The sequence below is a fragment of the Acromyrmex echinatior genome, chromosome 1 (genome assembly GCF_024713525.1).
Source record: "Acromyrmex echinatior isolate Ae372 chromosome 1, ASM2471352v2, whole genome shotgun sequence".
In the NCBI taxonomy this organism is placed as follows: domain Eukaryota; kingdom Metazoa; phylum Arthropoda; class Insecta; order Hymenoptera; family Formicidae; genus Acromyrmex; species Acromyrmex echinatior.
In genome coordinates, this window is record NC_141852.1 from 13747098 (window position 1) to 13772045 (window position 24948).

The window sequence follows — 24948 nt, forward strand, 5'->3', positions numbered from 1 at the left end:
TGTTACATAACCGGCTCTTAGCCTTTCATTTATTCTAAATTGTTTTATTTTTTGAATTGTATCGTTGTAAGCAATAAACAATATATTCACTTATATTGTGTGTGTGTGTGTGTGTGTGTGTGTGTGTGTGTGTGTGTGTGTGTGTGTGTGTGTGTGTGTGTGTGTGTGTGTGATCGAAAAGTCTTCTACCATTTTGCAATTTTTGCAATAGTTAACGAGATATTAATTTCTAAAGGCAGAATAAACGGATAAAATCGATGTATAAGACAATTTTAAAATATTTTTCAGCGTTCTTTGTGAAACACTTTGAAAATATTTCTTAAAGAACTCTTAAGATATCTTAAGATATCTTGTCTTATATGTCGATTTTAAACAATTTGCTCAGTGGATAACTAAAAAAAAATATTGTAAAAATTGCAAAATGATAGAGGACTTTTCGATTCAGTTTTTTATTAGAAATAGCACATATGAATTAATGGGCGTTATTTTAGAAACACCCTTATATATATATATATATAAATTTCTTTACTTATACAGGATTTAGTTATACAGATTTCCAAAACTCTCGATTGTAATTTTAATGCTAAATTATATATAACAATTAGAATTATGATAAAAATGAAAAGATCAGCAACGACAAAATAGAGAAAGTTCACGCAATAAGGTGTACCTCGTGCTTTCTGAACACACGAATGATCTATAACGCGAATATATAAGACAAAATGGCAGAGAGCCAGTCAATTACGGTCGGATTAACACTATATACGAGGGGATCTCTCCTCTCTTTCTCTCCTTTTCTGCATACAGAATCCGCGTAGCTAGTGTCCCTTGCACGCTTCGCCACCTCACGGCCTTTGAAACGCTATATAAAGTGACAAAGCTGGCTCATTGGCGGGCACGCTCCGGTATCCTCGCATTGGCTTTAAACTCGTGCTTTCCGGCCGCGTCGCGCGATCCGAAAAGAAGTCGGACGGCCACACGGGCGACTTTTGTCACGGGTACTATCGGCGGCCAATCGACTGGAGAAGTGGCGAGGTGATTACGCGACGTAATTTAAAGGACGCCGCTCGCTGTGCCGCATGCTTCATTCCCGAGGATGTCACGGTACAAGACGCGCATTGCCACATCGTTGAATTGACGTATCGACAGGTCCTATCAAATTAACACTGTCGTGGTGCCACACTATATCACAAGTTCCTTCACGACACTTCAGGTAAGTGCTAACTTGATTTGTCATTTTAGGCATATGAGATTAAAGCTGCGTCTCGGGGTGTTTGAGAAACACGTGAGAAGATCCGAACAATCAGCTTGGATGCTGAAGAGACAACGAGATAGGAACTAGGTCGGCAAGCGACCCCGTTCGTATGTACACGTTAATATCCTCAAGCGTATTATACGTCGTTCAAATGACGTCCTGAAAAATTATAAATTTATCTCGCGATAGACTTAGTTGAAAAAAAGTAGCCGGAAATTTTACAAATTGTTGTAAACTGTTATCAGTTAAATAATAATACAGTGCTAATTATACACAGCATATTTAAATTGGAGATTATTAGCGCGCTATCTATTTAAATGAAGTTTAATGCACCTTTTTTAAACATCTTAAATTTTATAAAAGAAAAAATAAACATTTAATGCAATTAATATTGAAAAATGAAAACTATCTGAAATATTATCAAATAATAATTTAATATTATTATACGTGAATGTTATCATATGTATAACTCAATAAACTTATAATAATTTTAATAAGATATTAATAAAATGATAATAATTATAAGAAAATTTTTTATAATAAAATCTTAAACCACACATGGAAAAAATTATTAAAATATTAAAAAATTTAACTTTAATACAAATGAAAATAATTTTGTTAGGCCATCAAATTAAGTATACAGAACACACAGAAAAATACACAAGTAATAATTACTTTATTTCAAATATTTCAAAAGTTCATATAAATCAAATCTATATCATAAGTATTCATCATAAAATTTATTCAAAATATATTCTGAATATATATTCTCTAGTAAAAGTTTATATCAAATACTTCAATCAAGATTATTAAATTAAAAACAAGTATAAAGTCATTTCTGGGAGGATCCCGTTTGCCAACAGTATCGTTTGCATTTACATCACTTTCGCCAACAGTTCGTTTGTGCACAAAATTATTGTCTACAGCTCGATTGCCTACATGCACTTTTGCACACAAATAAAAATTTTAAAAACAGAATTAGATTTCTTTACATGTATTATTGCCTACAAATATTATTGCCTACAGCTCGATTGCCTACGTATACTACTCTCTGCTTTTAAAAAATTCTGTTTTAAAACATAAATTTTCTGCATTAAAAACACGAATTTTCTATTTTAAAACAAATTTTCTGTTATTTTAAAACATAAATTTTCTGCTTCAAAAATTATTTTCTTACTTAACATAACTTCAATTTTATTTATGCGCAAAAATGCCTGTAAGCAATTGACATGTAGGCAAATATAACTCCGTTTCAAAAATTTTTATTTGTGCGCAAAAGTGCATGTAAGCAATCGAGCTATAAGCAATAATTTTTGTATGCAAAACGAATTGGCGGCATAAGTGATGTAGGCAATCGATTTGTAAGCAAAAGGAACCATCTCGTCATTTCTTCAATTAATTTTATAATATTCTTCAAAAGAAAATAAATTCTTATTATGAGTACATAAAGAGTTTTCCTAAAATTTGTAATAAATATTAGGTGTTGGAATTAATTCGTAGCGTTTTTTAATGAAAGAATGTTATTTATTTCACATGAGCATTAAAAAATACATTAATGAAAGTACTTCCCATCACTTGTAAAACGCTACGAATTAATTCCAACACCTAATATATTTTAAGATTATTATCAAAAAAATATTCTTTGTTAAAGATACTCGTTACTAAAGGAAGAAAATTAATTGAGTAATTACTTTTCTTAGCAATAGAATAATATTTTTCTGTGTAAACACATATTTTAGATTATCAAAATAATTATGTAGAAGGTCAAGTATAATAATGTAAAAAGTTTTGACATTCTAGCAACCAGATTGAGCGTTCTATAATTATTTTAATGATCTAACAAAGTTTTTATATTTTTATATTTTTACTAGCTTAAGTTTTTAAATATATACTTAAACAAACTCGTTCTTTCCGTGTACTTACATATATATAAATATTTAATATCCGAAAAAATAAATAAAAATAATTCAGTATATACACACACACACACACACACACACACACACACATACGCGCGCGCGCGCGCAGAGAGAGAGAGAGAGACAGAGAGAGAGAGACATATATAAAATACACACACAAAATATCGTCTCTTTTATTTTCAACTCGTTAGCAAACAAATTATATCTCGAGTTTTTCGAGATGTTAGATATAAGATAAAGGTAACCGTGTAACGAATGGTTATCGTCTGTGGTAATTATACTCAATTACATCGTGTCGTAACCAAACAATTTTCAAACGAGATAATAACAAAAACATTTTGCGAAGGAATTAGGGAGTTACACAATAGTTGTTTTGGTTCGAGAAAAAAAATGAAGAAATACAAATAGAATTTATATATTCGTATATTCGTTTTTATATTCTTAAATATTTTACAAATATTTTCTAATTCTAACTAAGAAAAATGTCTGGTTGGATTAATTGGAATCAAAATTCTAATTAATTTCAACTAAAGTTATAATAACATGATGCATTCTGGAAATACTAATTGGTGCAATTTCTTAGAAAAAAAGAAAGAAAAAAAGAAAGTAAGGATTGATATATAATGCAATGTTCTTCTTTTTTAATGTGACTGAGGATTGTAAATTTAGAAAAAAATCTTAGATTAAAAAAGGATAATAAATGGTAACAGAGTATGCTGAGAAAAATGTTTAATTGAAAATGGACGAATCATAATTTTCTGATTATAAATCTACAAAAATCCTAGTTGAAATAAATGAAATTCTGATTGATATAATCAGAATCTTCTAATCAGAAATAAAGGTCAAGTCGTATTAATACTTAAATAATTCCGTGTGAATTATAATCTTCTTATCCATTTTCAATCATACATTTTTTTCAACGTATTCCGTAATCATTAATCGTATTTATTAATCCTTTTTTAATCTAAGATTTTTTTCTAAATTTACGATCCTTAATCAGGCGTATTAAAAAAAATACATTGTATTATATACCAATCCTTACCTTTTTTTTTCTTTTTTTTTAAGACATTGCACCAATCAGTATTTTCAGAATGCACTGTTATATAAAGAAATTCTATCTCTTACATTTGAACGAAGAGTGCAATCGATCTGAAACTGTTAGTTTTCAATCGTCTCTTGTAACGAACGTACCGTCGGCATCCACTTGGAAACCACTTAAATTGCTCTAAAGACTTAGTAAAAAGATACTTTATATATTTTCTTTCAAAAAAATACGTCGCATCTTGCATGTAACATTGTTCGAATACACTTGTAAATGTAGGAAAAATATGCAAGAGAAGAATCAAAGCCGATCAAGTCAGAACTCCCCGATGTAAATAGGATACATTTCATATTATAGTAATTTTATTAGCTAGGTAACTGATTCCTGTACAATTCTCTTTTGTCACGATGGTCATATAATGCAAAGCTAATGGCTCAAATTAAGAACAGCTGATCGCGTCAGATGAGCCACGATTCATACTGACTGTAGGGTGAAAATATCATATTACTGACAATATCCGCATTACTGTCAATCAAAATTTTAATTTGAGAATAGGGTTTTTAGAATATAAAAACTTATATCTTATATTATTTCAATAATTTTTAACAGAATTCTTAATAAATCTAATTATTGTTATAACAACTATACGTAAATAAAATAGATCAATTTATTAATAAAAGAAAAACTCTTTTTTTTTAATACAAATAAATGAAGAAAGCTATCTTTTAGATTTTTATTTGTAAATAGAAAATAACTACAGATTCTCTCTCTCTCTCTCTCTCTCTCTCTCTCTCTTTCTCTCTCTCTCTCTCTCTCTCTAAGTGTAGGCAAAATTTTAATAGTAAAGTTTCTAAATTTTTCTGATAACGTAGTACTAAAATCAAGCAAAAAATAAAATAAAATATAAAATAAGTTATTAATTTTATTATATATTTATTAATGTATAATACAATTAATAACTTATTTTATATATATATATATATATATATTTATTTATTACCACTACGTGTTTAATTTTTTTTATTTTCCTTAATATTGTCAATAGTATATTACGGACATCAAAATCACGGAAATAAATGCGTAATGGTTCTTTACTTCCGTATCTACTGCTTCCTTAAAATTTTAAAACTTCTAATTCTTGTGTTCTTTTATATTTGAAAAGAAAAGAATAAAGAACTTTCTGTAAGATTTATGCCGGGTCCTTTCTAAATCTTTCTTCGAATGTTTTAATAAAAGGATACACTGAAAGAAAAGATTGGCTGCTGCAGTAAATTAGATGGTAAAATATGGCATAGCATTTTTAATTGGTTGTAACAGCCAATTTTTGATTGCGTTAGCCAATCGAAATCCCATACTGACATTGCCAATAGGCTAACTCAACCAACAATTGATTGCAGCAAGCAAAAATTGTTGCAACCAATTAAAAATGCTATGCCATATTTTACCATCTAATTTACTGCAGCAGCTAATCTTTTCTTTCAGTATAGATTGTGAATAAAAATAGCAAGATACAATTGTAACATCGTAATATTTCTAAAACTAAAAAATGTATGTGTGCATGTGTTTGCGTGTGTGCGTATATGTACGCGTGTGCATGTGTGTGTCTGCAACACAAGATCTACTAGACAAATCAGTATTTCTTCGTTAGTTTCTTGTTGGCTCTATAGAATATACATATGTGCATAAGCAAGAATTACGTTCTTTAGTCTTCAGGTAAATATATACAAAATTTAAAATATTTTTTTCTCTTTATAATGAAGATAACGTATTATTTTAATATGTTTTAGTAACTACTTATATTAATTATTTACATATTTCTCAAATGACTTTCATCTAAATATTATATTATATTTATTTTAAAAATTGATCATAAATCATAAAATATCATTAGAAGACAATAGTAAAATCATTGCACACTAGGGACAGTTGCACCAGCATACATTTTTTTCCATATTTATTTGGTTTGATTTTATTATTTAATTTCTTTGATCTTCGTACGACGAATACAGGATCACTTTAATCTGTGAGGGATAAGACAGTACAGAATGCGGTAGCAGTTAATGAAAAACGATGTTATATTTGCGTCGGTAATGATATATAGTACAAGATGTCAAAATTCTAATAAATTTATTAAGAATCATACAAAATACATTTATTTCAAGTATACAGAACACTAGAAAGAGATAAAGATATGTTGTTCAAAATGCGTTTTTATATGTAATTTCTTGCCAAACTAGTTTTCTTGCAAAACTAATTTGCAATAAAAATTCTGTTATTTCTATATCAAAATGACCTTGCATTCGTCTTCCGAGGATTAAATACCTATAAGGGCCATAACTATATAATCAGAAAGTTTTTTAAATTAAAAACAATATATTTTTGTTTTTGTTTGCTAATGTAAAAAAATACTGATATTGTTACATTAAAAAATTATCATTAAAATTGCACTTCTTAAAGAAAACTCATAAGATTATAAATCTTAAAGATCCTTAAACAAGAGATTAGTTACCATTTAGATAACTTTTGCTTTATACGCCATCAAGACATTTCAGATATCTAATTTCTAATAAAATTTAATAAATAACCATATTATTTTAATATAATTATAAGAAACGTGGTTTTTTTATCATAAAATTAACAAAAAGAAGAGCACAACACAAGTTGTTTTTTGTAACATTAATATGTAATCAAGTTTATAAATGATTCGGCTACAATCTGGCCATCTTCAATAAATTTATAAATCTCAGTAGAAACGCAGAATTTACATAAATTTCACATTCAATTTCAACGGTCCTAAATATAATTATAATTAACGCTTTCTTTCCTCTTGTATGAATATATCATAAACGTAGTTACTAAGCCAATTAATATATTGCACATTATGTAGAACAAAAATTGCTAGATTCTGTTTTACGGACAAATTGATGAGTCTTTACATTGTCTTAAGCAATTTCTTCATGCAGATGGAAACTTGTTGTAACATTGTATATTATTATTTGTCCATTATTTTGTTTATAAATAATGTGATACAATCCTTTCTCTCTCTCTCTCTCTCTCTCTCTCTCTCTCTCTCTCTCTTTCTCTCTCTCTGTTTATTATTATACAATTATTATTATCTCAGGACGATAATCCTCATACTTTTTAAACAGTAATATTTTCCTAGTTAAATTATAAAATTCAACACAAAATGTAAAAAATTTTGTAGTCAAATAAATTCTATATCTAAAATTCAAGTTTTTTTTTCCGTAGATATTTTAACTGTTGTAAGACTTTAAATTCAAAATACTACTTTTGTACCAGGTCTATCCTACTCTTATCTAAAGGGATCTCTTTACATATATGTATATTTCACATATAAGGAAACACATGTTTTGTCGGCATGGTTATATACGCGACGAGATTAAATAACTCCCAGACAACATATGTCCAAGATCGCAACATGATTCAACAGATGTTAGTTGTCCGGTTTTTTTGAACGATTCTCCGACTAATCGCTCTAAATTTTGATTTTTCTTTTAAAAGATGATAACGTATATTAATCTTTTAGTTCTAAAAAGAAACCTCCAACAGAAGGGTCACAAATCCGATAATCTTTTTTTCACATAAATCTTATGATAAGATATCTAAAAAAACATCTTAAAGACATCTTATGTCCCGATTCAGCTAGGACATAGTGCTTTCTGGGATTGATGATTTAATTATATCAAATATAATCACATAGAAAGACTTCAGCTAAAATATCCAAAAGTTTAGCTAGATTCAAATCTAAAAATAATTTTGTTGAACTAATAAAAATAATTAAATATAGGACGTTCAAACTGATTACTAGAATGTCAAAATTTTTTGCAGCATTGCTTATCTTACATAAAATATACATAAATATGCACATACGGAACTAGTTCTTGGGAATTTTAAAAGAAAATTATTATTAACTCTATTTTGTCATGTCATTGGAATTTTTTTCATGCATATATATTTCCGTCTACTAATTATCTATTCTTTTATTTCCTGTATAATTTTAAATTCACTTTAGATTTGTGATTTACGTTAGATTATGATGTTTCAATTTCCTACATAATTATTTTGATGACCAAACAAAATTATTTTCAAATCTGTATTTAAAATTTACGTAAATTTTTAGATATTTTAGGAAAATTTTTTTCATATAAATAAATTTATAAAATTTAATCAATGTTTCATCCTCTATTATTAGACAAATTACATTGTGAATTGAATGAGACAAAATTAATAGAAAAAGATATATATATATATATATACACGACAAAAAAATTTATTTTGGACAATCTATAATTCGTATCAAAATTTACGATCTATATATTTATGTATAACACATAATATTCGAACAGTCAAAATGTCTTATATATATATACAATATTCCAAAATTCGCGAATCAAATTACCACAGCAAGAAATTCTAAAAAAATACATTATACGTAAAAATATTTGACATTTACCATTTCGAGCAATAGTTTTTGAGATAAAAATGTAAAATTGGTCAATTATAAATAATTACGGTTAAACTGCCATTTTTGTAAATTACTCGTGAGTTCGGCTAGTGTTGAACGAACACTTCGCCTGTTCACAGATCAATTTTTAACTCATAAACTACTCCGAAACAATAAATAGCATATTTTTATATTTTCCTTCTTGGTGTGAATTTTCTTGCTGTAATATTTGGATTCGCGAATTTCGACGGATATCCTAGTCCAAATGATTTAAAGTGGATTTAAAATGACGCAGGAAACAGAAGAAATCTTCCTTTTAATAGAAACATCTAATTTAATAGACAAAAACGTGTACATAAAAAAATCATCAGTGACGTGACAAGATAATTTTTTTTTAATTTCTAAGAACTAGTTTTGTATGCATAGTTCATATATATTTAAATTAGTCTCTTGTTCAGTTTAGTGGTTTTAGTGATTATTAATGTGAATTATTAATATAGTTCACATGAAAGAGGGAAAACAAAACTTACGTAAAACCTCAAAAGTATAATAATGATAATAATGATAATAATGATAATAATTACTAACCATTGCTGATCACTAAAAGCAGCTTTAGCGTTTAATCATCACTGCAATAAGTAAAAAGTCTTTGCAAATATTTTTTAATTTTTTAGTATAGTATAATGGAAATTTCAAGGTTCTTCAAAATAGAGCAAACTTCAAATAGATATATACTTTATTTTTGTCATTTACGTTGCATTGCAAAATTTGGCTGCGCAATTCAAGATAAAAAGTCTTGAATAACAGTAAGTGAAGAATGGGAAATGTACACGTTGGATAACGAAATTACTGAAGCAGCAAATACATATGTACCGTTAAAATAATAAGATAAACATTGAATCTACATTTTTAACTTTTAATAAGAATTTCATAACTTTTATAATGGAATAATAAATATAATTTTATTTATCACTAAAGTACAAAAAATAAATCATTTTTCTAAATAATAATTTTGATTTTTTATTTAACACATTGCAGACAAAAAATATTCACAATGAAGTGCTACATTCTATTACTTTGCATCGCAACGTTTCTTCGACACTCCGAAGCACTACGTAAAGGATCAATGGATTATGAAGGTTTGTTATAAATCGTCATACTATAACAATTGATATATGTTCGAATTAAATCCCAAAGTTCTTAAACAAATAGCACGAACATGAGTTCAAAATTTTATGTTTTCAAAATTTTTCACAATTTGATAAGCATAATCAGTACATTACAAATTTTAAATATGCATAATAAATATATAAAAAACTCAACAATATCGTGTCATTCATTAGTAGATTTCGATAAAAAAAACAGATTGCTTTGATCATTCAAATCAAATTTATATAAATTTTGTCTTATCATTGAAAGTCAATTTAAAGTAACCGTTGCGTCATACAAAATTCGCTCTTCGTCGATCGTTATCGATATCGAATGTCTGAAATTTTTACTCTTGGATATTACTTTGTTATATAACAAGCTATTTGTAAGAACAACACACACACATATCAATATCGATATACCACAAAATTAATACTGACGAATACAAAATTGTTCATTGATAACGACACTATTATCTTGAAATTTCTAAATCTTATTCTTCAATATTCCAAGAAATCAAATATCTAAAATTTAACTGTATTGCTTAATATCATCAACTTCGATTGAATTTCACTTTATTTCTCTTTGTATACGCATATTTATCGTAGATAGAACTATAGGTAATAAATCACTACATGGAAAAAATTTTGTTTGAAATATCAAATAATTATGTAGGATTTATGTAATATAGCTAAGTGAATACTCAGGAGCTTCAACTTTATAAAAATCATCAAAATCACATTTTAAAAAGGGTGATTTTTTTTTAAGAATTACGAAACAAAAATAATATTTAATCATGTTAAGAATATATCTTTTTTGTTGATATTGTTTTATTAGTCAATAATTTTCTATCAAGTTGGAATCGTTTTTCCCCTTTTCTGAAATTTATTAAATTGTGCCATTTTTTAAGTAAGAAATCGATATAATCTAAAGTCTCTCCTCTAATTATTGTCTCAAGTCCTTTCCTCTTTTTAATATTTTTTAATTAATTTTTATTTGAAACTTCATTCCGTTCTATCCGTCTTCTCATAATCAATCGATAATATTCCTTGGCAACAAAGCTAAATTTTGATCTCTACTCAGATATGTCCTTCTGGCTAAAGTCCGGCCAAGAAACTCTGCACAAAATCCTGACGGAACAGAAGAACGAGAACCGTGCCAAAAACGTGATCATCTTCATTGGAGATGGTATGGGCCTGTCTACCATCACGTCCGGTCGAATCTATGTAGGTCAGCTCAATGGTCAGAGCGGTGAAGAATATCAACTCTCGTTCGAGAAGTTCCCTAACACCGCTCTCGCCAAGGTATAGACATTCAAATTGCCTTCAATGTCGACGACGTGGCGGTCTCGCGAGGCGCGACGATATTGGGAAATCCCGTCACGTTAAGCCACTTAATTCCGCATCTTTGATAAGGACGCCGCGTTCTATTCTCGACGAGAAAATACGACAAACGCGATACTCGCATTACAATTAATCTCCGTCAATCTTCTAATTGCTCGCCATACACGAATGACTGTATTCAGTAAAAAACAGCTTTGTAACTGTTGCAAAATTCTTTAATATGATTGATTTATACATTTAGATCCAACGAAGAACTAAGGGCAAGACTAATTACATTAAAGAATTTTATAACAGTTGCAAAGCTCCTCTTTCTGTAAAATGCAGTTATTGACTTATATCGTGCCTCTGTATTTATCACGCCATCGGAAATGAGAGTGTAATATTAACTGCAATAAATTAATAATAAAATTTCGTGCTTCGACAATTTTAATTAAAATTGCCGATAATGCATATTCAAAAGATTATGTCCTTAGATCAAATCTCATTATCAATTATTGAAATCATATCACATATTAAATACAAATATTTCACAATTATCACAATTTTCATTTATAGACTTACAATGTAGACAAGCAAGTACCAGATTCCGCGGGGACGGCTACTGCTATATTTTCTGGTGTGAAAACCAAATACAGACTGATTGGATTGGATGCCAGAGCCCAAGTTAGTAAATGCGACGAACAGATCAACGAATTAAGCAAACTGACCACAGTAGCCGATTGGGCGCAGCAATCCGGCATGGACACTGGTAAGAGCTTTCAAAAATCACATAAATCATTTTTCTCTTAATGCTAAAAAATTTTATATAATAATAAAAGATTTTAAATTGCCCACACATTTCAATTTTACATAAATTATTTTTCAAGACTCTCTTATACTATCTGACTCCTTTAAAATTATTTTTAGAGAATTATTTGTGAAGCTTAAAATTATTTATGGAGCAATAAAAAAGCAGTTTAGGCGAGGAAGTTTTTATAATTGAATATTTCCCTTGAATTATAAACAATCACATCGGGAGAGAAATCTCAAGCTAATTAAGAATCTAATTAGTTAAGAAGTTAGTTTAAATCTCGGCCATGATAATAAAGCTGCTGTTAATCGCTGTTTGAAACTTTGTTCGACCAATAAATTTCGAGGAAGCATGATCGATAACTCATAACAATAAGTTCAAACCTTGGCACAGATTTGCTTTTTAGATTTAAGTATTTCAATTACTTTTTTAAAAATTAAAAATCGATCAGAAGAAATCTCTCATGCATCGCCGATTGCTATCGATTCAACTATTGACTAAGCGAATTTTGTTACAATGTGACATTGAGATAATAAATCCCTATCAATTTTTATTATATACTTAACATGTGATAAACTCACGCGATTAAATATAATTATGCGCATAATCATATTATATACACATATATATATACATATATATATATATATATGTGTGTGTGTGTGTGTGTGCATATATGTGTGTGTGTGTGTGTGTGTGTGTATATAGTGTATGTATAATGTTTTAGCAATATATATGATATATGTACACTAAAAATATGATTATTTAGCAACTTCACAAATTTTCTTATCAATATATAATTTATTCAGCTTATGTGCAGACATAACAATTACGTGATCGTTTGATAATACGCATTTCACATTAAATTATAATTTATATTAAATCCAAATTGAAATAATATTAATAATTTAAAATTAATCTTACAACAAAAAATATTATAAATAAATAAAAATATATTTATATATTTGATAATACTAACTTCTTTTTGGAGATTAATTAATTTAGTTCTCTATTTCCATGTAACCAAACTTTTTTAAACAAACGTTTAAAAAAGCGCTTTCATTAAGAACGTATTAAATTTTGACTGAGAAAACTAGAACTTTTCTCTAACGTTTATATTATTAATTTTAGAACGATATCATACGTAAATTTAACATACAGATGAGCAAGAACAATTTAAATAATAATTACATCATGTTTTCAATGATTCAGTGTTATAACTTATAACAGAATGATATAGTAATTTAATTTTTGAGCAATTTACAATATTATTATACAATATCTTTTTTATATTATATTATTTTATACATTATACATTTTACGTTATTTTATATTTTGTATTTTATATTTTTAAATTTTATTCATATATTTTTGTACATGTCAGATTACATATAAACTGTTGACAGGCAATTTTGTTTTCCAATTCAAATAATTAATTTTCTCATTGCAAGTGTAAAATGTAATAATGTAATATAACATATCATTTCAAGATTGAATTTAGTAATATGCTTATTCTCTTTCTTTTCAAGTTAATTAGATTATTTGTCTACAAAAGTCTAGATAAATATTTTGTCATTAAAAGTGATTGTGAAATGTATGAAAATCTTATGTTATATTAATTGAGTGTGACCTATTTCCTCAGATATGAAATTTACATATTAATAGCAATATTATATAATATCATCCAATATTGATAACGTTCTAGAGTTAAGGATATTTTTAGACGCGGCACTCTCTTGAATATAATTTATACCCCATGATATACACGCGATTATGAGTATCAATCATGTAGAGAACACGTGTCACGCGTGATCGGCTATTTCATTAATAGAAGTGTTGGTACTGAGTAGACCTCGTTGAAATCATATATAGTGAAAGTATACTCAATAAAGGAGGAGGTCATAAGCCGACCTTCTACCGTGTCGCGGACGTTCAGTCAACCGTGACTGATTTCTACTTTGACAAAATAATGAAAACTTTTTACATGACTTGCCGATTAGTATTTAACGCATTCGTTGCATCTTGACCTTCAGTAGTCATTTTTCCGTTACGTTGCTGTGCATGAATAAATCAACGCATAACATTGGCATACAATTAGAATATATATATCGAATATAGAATAAAGTGTCTTTATAAATTGCAACGAAATAGTATGCATATTTTATGTCTGATATGTTTTATATTTTATTATAACATTTATAATAACATTTTATAATAACATTTTGTATATCCTCAATTTATTAGTCCCACATTTTATGTCCCTAAGCAGAAAAACAGCGGATCACAATAATATCAAAATGTCATTAAATTAATAGTAACTGATTAAAAAATGAATTTTAATCATTTTCAAGTCATTTTGACGCCGTTTTAGTCGTCATGATTTTTTTTTCTAATTTTTGCGTTATTTAATATTCTACTCTATGAAATTAATGAAGTTCAAATAGAATCATTATCGTGCGTATGCTGTTCAAAAGATCAATAAACAATAAATAATTTGTGCACGATCATTTAACAGGATTTGTTACCACCACCCGTATCACCCATGCCACTCCCGCGGGACTTTACGCGCACATTAATCATCGCGACTGGGAATGTGATAGCGAGATACCAAAAAAACAGCGACATTGCATCAAAGATATCGCGAGACAACTCGTTCATAATGAACCAGGGAATCAATTTAAGGTAATTCATCGCATCTGTGCACTCTTGTAATCGTAAACAAAAAAATCAATATAATTTCAAATCTAGTAGATTAATAGAGCAAATAGTAAAATTTATGTATAATAGATATGTAATAAAACATGATATCAAAAAATACTTAGTATCACTAAAAATTATTTACAAAGTTATTAGTATTGTTAAAGAAAATGATTTGTTATCATCATAATTAAAAATATCTATAATATAAAATACGATAATATCCCTTATCTATTTTCTTTAAAGATTCTCTCTCTCTCCCCCCTCCCCTTCCCTCCCCTCCTTCCCTCCCTCCCTCCCTCCCTTTCTCTCTCTTTCTCTCTCTCTCTCTCTCTCTCTCTCTCTTCCTCTCTCTCTAACATATCTTATTTTTTGCCTAAAATAATTCACTATAATTAGAATCTAATATTAAAACTAATATCTTTTGAAAGATTATCATGGGTGGAGGATTAAGTGAAATGGGTATGGACGTGAAAATGCCTCTGAAGAAGTCTGATGAATCCAGTAATTGCGAGCGATCTGATGGCAGAAACTTAGCAAATGAATGGCAAGAAGTTCATCCCAAAGGAAGGATTGTCACCAACACATACGACCTCATGTCTATTGATATAAGCAACACATCGCACATCCTAGGTGTTTTCTCACCTAGTCACATGCCCTATCATGCTGTAAAAGACGATGAAACACCTTCGCTAGCGAATATGACAACGCAAGCCATAAGACTGCTGAAGAAGAACAAAAACGGATTTCTGTTAATGGTTAGTAACACTGAGAGAGAGAGAGAGAGAGAGAAAGAGAGAGAGAGATCTGTAAATTTTTTTTTAGAATTCTTTATATAGAATATATTCGTTCCATTATCGTATATCCTCTGAAAAACGTATGCTTAAGGTAATTTATTAGGTGTTGGAATTAATTCGTAGCGTTTTTAATGAAAGAATGTTATTTATTTCACATGAGCATTAAAAAATACATTAATGAAAGTACTTCCCATCACTTGTAAAACGCTACGAATTAATTCCAACACCTAATAGAAATAAAAATCCTAATACAAAAATATCAAGACTATAATTTTTTGAATTAATAATGATTAAAATTCTCTAATCACAGAGTAGACATTTCGTGCTCGGACGTATTATATCAAGTGAAAAACGTGCTCCACGAGGATTCTGTCAGCAAGATTATTATATAAATGCAATGACATTTTTATTGAATGGTTCTTATTTCTATACGAAATCTATTTATTACATTACGTATGTATAATTAATCAAAATATAATCACAAAATATCAATTCAATATAGCGAGGTATTATAACAGATGTCAAAATGAATTCATAATCATATTTGTTTGCTTTGTATGATAAATATTTTTTTAATGATATTAGAAGATAAACTGTTTTTGACGTAATAGGAATGAAATATACAGATAAGACAAGACTGAAACATACCAAATACCTATTTATCTCTAATATAATAACAAATTACCATACATGTTTCTTAATAATTTAATTTAATTTAATTTAATTTATTGCTACATAATTATTCTAGTAAAACGAAACATTAAAAATATAAAAATTAATATAAATTACATCAAAACATGTATATGTTATTAAAATTCACAGAGAGAGTGCTCAACAATAATCGGCAATTTATAAAACTGTCAAATGTATTTAAAAATTTGCATAAAAGTTATTATTAAGCAATGTTATTAGGAAATATTATTAAACATATTAGCATCGATTGTAGAACATTTTTCGACTTATGTTTACATCATTTCCAGAATTTTTCATGCATGTAAATATATTCAAAGATTTTTAAGATGTCTTATTCTATAATTTCTGAAGAAAACTTATAAAATTTCAAAAAGTTGAAGTTGTATTTTTTCAAAAATCTTCATAACTTTTTAAGTATGATAGTATGATATAAAAAAAAATAGGATAGTATTAAAACATAGGCAAATTCTTTAAAATACTAAGATATAATATGAAACTTTTTTTCACTAGGATATTCAAAAAATGATTGTTTTTCAAAGCACAAAAAGGAAGATTTCTATTATTAATATTCAACTTAAGGATTTTTCAAGTCGATAAATGATTATTAACATAATTATAAGAAAAAATATTTAGAAAATTATAATATTTATTAAATATTTAGTAAAAATTATTATAAAGAATATTTAGTAGAATTTTAATGGCTTATATAAACTTGTAAGTTGTGTTTGATGCAGTATACAGAGAGGAGCATTTTAATTGCCCCAGGTGGATATCTCAGAAACTAAGAGATATAGGAAAAAGTTTTATATAAAAGTTATAAGTTTTTTTTGATGAACACACACGCACACACAACAGATTAAATCCGACTGAGTACATCTCCACATGGTACCTTGGGTGTATCACTTGGGTCAATATCAGCAGTACTGTCAAGTTTTATAACTCAAAAAGTATTTAAAGAAAAAATTTATAACGTCTTGACTTTAGCTACAAGAATCTACAATAAAAAATAGAGGTTCTTATTTAAAAAATTCATGTTGACATTGACCTGACCTTGGTAATGCCCCTCATATACAAAATCTGTTATTTCCATCTCGTTTTTCCCAAGAAAACACCTACAACTCTATTAGTTTCCGAGATATATGCCTGAGGTAATTAAAATGCCCTACCCGATATTAACCATGAATATCTTTTTAATCATAATCGACACAGATTCCTTTATTTAAAGGCTGACAAGTCTAACAACATATTTAATTTTGATTACAATATACTTCTTCAACATCACATCATAGTTATACTTAATATGCCAAAATACACAAAAATAATCTTTTTTACAACTTTAATCACAAATCAAAACTGTATCGATAGAGCAATTTGCTAAACAAAATATACAATAAGCAGAAACAATAATTAGAAACTATTATTACCTTCATTCTTATTCATCTTTTTCAATGAACAGTGTAATCATCACTAAACAACATTGAATATTTATACCAATGTAAGTCAGAACGAATGCTACGCAGAACGAGCATTATGCAATAACATACTCAATGAATATTAAAATGACATTAATAAAACGAAACCGAGACACATCAAGAAATCCGGACAGTAATACGATTCTTATGCAAATTACGCGTTGATGACCATTTTCGCGTAATACATTCTTAGTCCATCTTCATCTTCTCGCGTATACCTCGAGGTCATGTTATTTGAGTGCATAATTTTGTATTCGAGAGCGTCGAGCAATCTTGTTCTAATATCAAAGAATTATGGAAAAAAAACTTGAAACATTAACCCTATGTTATATAGGTCATAATATATTGTGCACTAAGAAAATTTTTAATTGAAAATAAAAATCAACAAATTTTGATCATCTTAATCACAATTTTTTCTGGTTATTTCAAGTAGAATTATAATAATTAATATATGTATATAATTATAAGATTCAACCAGAAAATTCTAATTTACCCATTTTTAACCAGAATTTCAATTAAAGCAACCAGACTTTCATCCAGCCAGTGAATTCTTACTTCTAGTTCAAACAAACTACGTGCTAATTATTTGTCGGTCTTTAAACACAGTCTTAGACCGAAGATAGAATACGTAATATCACAAATCATAACAGCTTCAATCTAAAATTGTATTTCAAGATCGACAAATAATCGGCGCGTAATTTGTTTGAAATTATAAAAATTCGTACAATATATTATTATCAGACATCAAGATCCGCCTTAATCGAATACCCTCTTATTCATTAATTTATTTTATTAGGTGTTGGAATTAATTCGTAGCGTTTTTTAATGAAAGAATGTTATTTATTTCACATGAGCATTAAAAAATACATTAATGAAAGTACTTCCCATCACTTGTAAAACGCTACGAATTAATTCCAACACCTAATATTATATTTCAACTACGCATGAGCAATTTTTTTTTATATAATATATGTACTACAACTTCTTTATTAATAAAGATACATTTGCTTATTACCATTATATTTCTTAATGTCTCGTATTTAGCATTAAAGAGTTAACAATAAACTGACAACTTTTCTTTTCTTTAACTATTTTTCAGGTCGAAAGTGGTAAAATCGATATAGCCCATCACGGCAATTGGGCAAAACTCGCACTGCGCGAGTTATACGAACTCGATGAGGCAGTTAAGGTAGCTCAACGACTATTAAATATGGAGGAAACGTTAATCATCGTCACAGCCGATCATTCGCATTCGTTCACGCTGAACGGATATCCCGCGAGGGGCAACGACATCCTCGGTTTTGGCAACAAGAAAGCTAGTCAAATACCCTACGAGACACTCTCCTACGCTAATGGACCAGGATTCTTTTATCATCGAAGAAATGATACCAAAGACGTTAACGAAACCTGGAGAAGAATCGAGGATGATTCAACTCGCGATGAACCCTTCTACAGGCACTTCGCTGGTAAATTCCTCAAAGACGAGTCTCATGGCGGAGAAGATGTCGGGGTTTATGCCATCGGTAAGAAACACAAATTTATTATATTTCCGTTAACATTCAAGCTTATTAAAGAAAGAAAAAGAGGAAAAATGAAACAATTCATATAACACAGAAAAAAATGATGTTACATTAAAAGTGTTAGTCACAATAGCAATTTAATTAAAAATAGTCTTGTTAATTCAATGACAGTCAAGCAAACCGAATATAACTAACACATAACATAAATATAAAACATGTACAATATAACAATTATTGTATATCTATATCATCCAAATTAATTATTAAATATTTGCTATCTATCTATATATATATATATATATATATATATATATATATACATGTACAGAATGATCCAAATCAACCGCACGGGACGGCATATATTACTTTTCCTGAAAATTTAATTACCGTTTCGAGACTTGTTTTAATAAAAATTTTGTAATTTCTGTAATTGCAATCATCAAGCACAAATATAGAATCTGTCGTTAAGTCTTTATTATTTGATAAAGCGACTCTAAGCAATCGTATTATTGTTTAAACGTTTCGCTTTGCAAACTAATGTCAATTTCTACTTTCAATGTAGATTAACTTTAATCTCGATTTAACTTACTCTTTATTTTTTTCTAATTCTTAAAGGAAAAATGAAGAGTAAATTAAACCGAGATTAAAGTTCACATTGGTAAAAATAGACATAAAAGAGTTGCAAAGTGAAGTTACATGTTTATTAGTTTATTATTTATTAGTTTATTTTCGTAAATAATAATTTCAAAAACGATAGAATAAATAATATCTTTTGCAGGTCCCTATTCGCACTTGTTCCGAGGTACTTTTGAGCAAAATTATATTGCTCACGCCGTGGCATATGCGGCATGCTTTAAAGACTGGCCATCTCATTGTGACAATGCTTACCATCGTTATTTTTACGATATTAATATGTTATCGTCAAACATCAGGAAAAATTCAACTGAACAGAACACCATATCGTTTGCGGTAATAATAACTTTCCTTACGGCGATCTTTATATGGCTGTGATAAACGTTATTGCATTTTCCTTTCGTAGTCAAATTAACAATGATGCGTCCAGAAGAATTATCTCAAATATAATTGGTACAAATAATATACATTTAAATACAAATAAATAAATATCATTTCCTTGTACTTTTACTGAAAAATATTCTAATTGCATATTTTGCTGTATCACTTATTTGCTACAATGTTACACCAACGACATAATATAAAAAATTATTTTTTTATTTCTTACAAGAAATTAAAAATATTGAAAACATAAGTAAAAAAGGACGAAATATACTTTAAAAGAACATATTTTTATTCCTCTATAATCAATATATTATCAAAAATTTCGTTTTAAAAATTAATGCTACAAATTTTTTAATAATTCAAAATATAGTTTTTCTTTTCTAGAAAATTTTATTTTTTTTATTTGTATCATTGTAGAAAATGAGTGATATAATATAACGCAATAAGATTTCTTTTGTGATGCACACGATTTTTGTAATAGACTAGATAAGTTATGATCACATAGATAGCGTATACGATTTTTTTTCTGTAATCTCTTTACTCTCACAGTTTCTCATGTAATTACATTATGATAATATACAATATTATTGTTTAATTTTATTTATTTTGATGTTTATAGAGCTCAACAAATAATTGTAATTATAGATCGCAAATTTTATATCAATGATGCTTTTTTGAATTATTGCAGCAATGATGATGAATTTAGTTTCAAATATATAGAAATTTCAATGGCATAATCCGCACATTAAACATAAATTTATAAAATTTTGAATTGATATTGGAAAGTGCTAATAATCGTATGTCTTTTATTATAAAAATAATGTGATATAGTAATATGTAATATAATACAATACATATATGCCATATTTCTAATAAAATTGATATCGCCATTGAATAATCGAGAATAAAATTCTATCTAATACTTTTAATGAGATTTTATATAATAAAATAAGTAAGCTGCTATAATATAGAAAGTCATTCTACGAAATGTAAGAAAAATAAAATAGTTTCTCATGTACTTTAATACGTTACTTATATAAAATAAATGTAAACCTGTATATACTAGCACATTATATCACAGTATTTTGTTATAAATTGATAGAATAATTTCTCACTTAAATGTCAATCATACGTAAATTATAATAGAATTATGGATGGAATAAAGTTCCTTATTATATTATATTATTTGTACATTTTATGTCATAATAATTATATAAGCGAGACAATAAATTATTTATTAGATTGCAAATATTAATTTGATTCCCAATTTGAGATAGAAACTACAATACAATAACAAAAAATGATTGTATTTTATAGTACACATCAAATTTGGCAATTCGCCAATTTTGGTTGTCATATTGTGTAATCTTTTTAAAATTTCATATAGAACGTTTGCATATAAATTAAAAGCACACGATAGACAAAGTGTCGGCCAACTGTTCTGTCATTTATTAAATGTCCTTCGTATGTACAATATGTAACCATGCACATGAATACTAAGGCCAATACTTTGTTCATCATTTGCTTTTGTCTTAATACTAGAAATTAAAAAATATTTTAAGTATTAATTTAATTTCTAAATTGAAATAGGGACTACAATACAATAATAAAAATTATTGTATATTACAATATAACATTAAATTTGCGATCAACACATCAACTTTGGAATTGCCACAATATATAGTAATCTCTTTAAAATTTCACATACATATATATAACATGTGCATATAAATTAAAATAAAAACAAGAGCACAAAGTGTCAGCCAACTTTTATCATTTATTAAAAGTCCTTGGCAATAAATATAATCGTGCACATGGGTCAACACTTTATTTATTGTCTGTTTTTGCCCTAATACTAAAAATTAAAAGATATAAAAAAATATTTTAAGTACTAATTTAATTCCAATATGAACTAAAGACTACAATACAATAACAAAAAATGATTGTATATTATAATATACATCAAATTTGATAACTCGCTAACTTCTAGTTGTCATATTATGTAATAATCTCTTTAAAATTTTACATATATAACATTTGCATATAAATTAAAGGTAAGAGCAAGAGCACATGATAAATCGTCGGCCAACTGTACTGTCATTTATGGAAAGTTCTTGGCAATGTATGTAATCACGCATAGGGATGGCTGACAGTTTGTCTACCGTGCTCTTACTCCCTAATAGAAATTAAAAGATATAAAAAAATATTTCAAACGTAAAGTATTCTAGAAAGACACTCATGCCGAATTAAATGTAAAGTAATCTCAAAAGAAAATTATTAATTTTATTTCAAATTATTAATTATAATTTTCCTTTAACAATAGTGAGATAATAATTTTTATAGATAAGTGGCACTGTATCGTCACTAACGAAATTTCTATCAGGTTTGATTGAAGCGAATGGATTTTTTTGCGGCTCCAAAATCATTTCTACATCAGCGATCGATTTTATTCTAATCATCTCTCGTGGAATTTCCTGTTTCGTGTAAGACGTCACGCACACGGGTATTTTCATTTTACAGAATTCTCGTATCGTCTCCGGCCACGTATCTTTGCCTTTAAAACCAGTTTCCCGATAAAGACCCGGATTAAAGAGGCACACGAGATGCGGTTCTATAAATTGTTTGGAACGACAGAAATCGTGATAAAATTTTTTAGGATGGAACGAAATTTTTACTCGTCGACCAGATGATTTACAAGACGAACAGATCTTCACAGCGGTTAACAGGTCTAATGGCACCGTCGGCAGACTCAGTTCCGGACCAACGAACATTAACTTGAGATGCTTTAGATTCGGGAGAAGATGCAGAAAAAGTTTCTCCCACACGTGCAGATTTATACATTCATACTGAAACTCGGCACCTATTACGTGAACCACGAAGGTATCAATAGTTTTCCAATTCTCGCAAGAAATTTGCATAGAATACAAAGCCGTCAATGGAATGGACGATATATGAGAGAGGCTGCAGTACGTATAGCAATCCATATTAAAATAATATGTTGAGCGGCCGAAAAGCTGTGCTATTAACAGATCAAAATTGTCCGGTAAATGAAGCGGTTCTTTCTGGAAGGTATCCGGAATCTCAGGCTCTATATGACCGTTCTTGTGCTGCAGGAACAGCATTCTACGAAACACCTGAAATTCTCGACACCATTCTTCATGTCCGCCGTCATGATTCTCGCAGAATAAGCCGATTCCGCATGCCGGGCAACATTTCAGAGTCGTCGAGAAGCGACGACAATTGCAACAAACGCGGGGATAAAGAAGAATCTCTTTTTCCCAGAGTTGAAGAGGCCTGTCCAAACGACATTGTATTATCTCGATCAATTTCAACCGATAAACCCGATAATCATCCGCGCTGAGTTCCGATAGTAATGACAAGCCACCTTCGATCTGACAGACTTCGGTGAGAACTTTGCACAGGTCACGATGCTTCGGTCGATCCTGCTTCATATGTCTGACGGTACAGTAAGAAACCATGCCACAAGATTCACAGGTTTCCTCCGATCGTTCCATGCAGATCAGACATAGGTTCGACACGAAGACAAAACGTGGCCAGAAATTCAGCTCGACAGTGTCCTCTTCGTCGCTGTCATCCAACGATTCATCTTGCATCGGGTACACGAGTGGCAATTTCAAACGCGAGTAAACATTGATTGCGATTTCGTTGATAAAAAGATTTTTTCCTTTTTGTTCCTCTATCGCCTCTTTTTCGTCGAAATTTAATTTTCCTGCTACTTTCCTTTCGCAAATTTTCTCAGTGACAAAGATCCTTTTCGGATTTCTTTTTTTACGACCCATCGTCAAAACTAAAAAACAAAACGAAATAAATGCAACGATTATAGATATTTATGACAAGCAAATAAAATGATTTGTTTTAACTATATTAAGCGATCGCTTAATTATGTTAATTATATTAATACTTCCGCGCAAAACATAAACTGACGATAATATTACATTAATATCATTACAATTTCCCTGCGTGTAACGTAATACATATTGCATGTAACAGTTTCATTGTTAAGTAGAAAATTATACGTTTCTGATAATTTGTGTTCTGCGGATCAATTATGTATGAAAGATGAAAAATGGCTCATATAATGAAAATCTTTCTATTTATTCGAGGATTATTAGGAGAGTTATTACATAATATCGGCGTTATGCGTATGATTATTTTAGTGTTCCAAACGCGAACACAATTAGTTACATAACTGCGTCCCGTCAAAGAACACGTGTAAACCATTATTTTAAAATATTACAATACAAAGCTCACACGTATCGTAATTAACAAACCGATGTATCACAAATGCTAATAATTAAATACCGCGGGTTCTACTTGAGTTTAATAATCTATTGTATATCTATCGAAAAGAGAAGACAATTATCTCCTAATTTAGCATGCCGTATTCAACTGTATATTGTGCCATTATTGGAACGAGAATTTATTCATTTGTCATTTTAAATGCATTACTACTCTCCGTATATATTAACGAAATAAATTGTAATAAGATATTAATTAGCGTAAAAAATTATTAAAAATTTAAATACTTACCTTCATAAAATCTTTACTTTTTAGTAACCACGATTATTCAATACTTAAAAATTATTATGTACAATGCAAAGAATGCTGTATTAATAATAGTACCACTGGTGTTACAGAGATTGTCTTGATATATTGAAACTTCACACGATTTAGAGCGATTTAATTTTCCCTCTGCCGAAGACCAGACGCCTTGATCGTTCAAAGCGTTGCGAGGTATTATCAGGGCTGCGAGTACGTCGATGGGCAC

At 28.8% G+C, this 24948-nt stretch overlaps 2 protein-coding genes and 1 long non-coding RNA gene across 8 annotated transcripts in view; 1 reads left to right on the forward strand and 2 right to left on the reverse strand.

The window, feature by feature from the left end:
- The window catches only part of LOC147910986 (uncharacterized), a 486594-nt gene that overhangs the window by 457372 nt on the left and 4274 nt on the right, over positions 1 to 24948 (reverse strand). The gene's annotated exons all lie outside the window — the stretch shown is intronic.
- LOC105146912 (alkaline phosphatase 4) lies at positions 868 to 21408 on the forward strand. 3 transcript variants are annotated; one of them, XM_011057552.2, is made up of 8 exons: positions 868 to 1213; positions 9720 to 9820; positions 10914 to 11134; positions 11729 to 11921; positions 14479 to 14645; positions 15092 to 15418; positions 18722 to 19145; positions 19921 to 21408. In XM_011057552.2, the coding sequence occupies exons 2-8, from the start codon at positions 9736 to 9738 to the stop codon at positions 20151 to 20153; spliced, it is 1650 nt and encodes a 549-aa protein (XP_011055854.1). In that variant the 5' UTR covers positions 868 to 1213; positions 9720 to 9735; the 3' UTR covers positions 20154 to 21408. The 3 variants fall into 3 exon arrangements, with proteins under 3 accessions (XP_011055854.1, XP_087259590.1, XP_087259586.1); XM_087403460.1 differs by lacking the exon at positions 868 to 1213 and adding an exon at positions 8790 to 9097; XM_087403464.1 differs by lacking the exon at positions 15092 to 15418.
- On the reverse strand, positions 20548 to 24895 carry LOC105146910 (uncharacterized). Its single transcript, XM_011057551.2, has 2 exons — positions 24711 to 24895; positions 20548 to 23967 (listed from the first exon to the last, which is right to left on the reverse strand). Exon 2 carries the CDS (start codon positions 23957 to 23959, stop codon positions 22460 to 22462), a length of 1500 nt encoding a protein of 499 aa, XP_011055853.1. The 5' UTR covers positions 23960 to 23967; positions 24711 to 24895; the 3' UTR covers positions 20548 to 22459.

Coding starts and splice junctions, on each gene's coding strand:
- LOC105146912 (XM_011057552.2), top strand. CDS start 9,736: ATGAAGTGCTACATTCTATTACTTTGCATCGCAACGTTTCTTCGACAC. Junction 11,135..11,728: donor CTAACACCGCTCTCGCCAAG/GTATAGACATTC, acceptor TTTCATTTATAG/ACTTACAATGTAGACAAGCA. Junction 15,419..18,721: donor AAAACGGATTTCTGTTAATG/GTTAGTAACACT, acceptor ACTATTTTTCAG/GTCGAAAGTGGTAAAATCGA.
- LOC105146910 (XM_011057551.2), bottom strand. CDS start 23,959: ATGGGTCGTAAAAAAAGAAATCCGAAAAGGATCTTTGTCACTGAGAAA.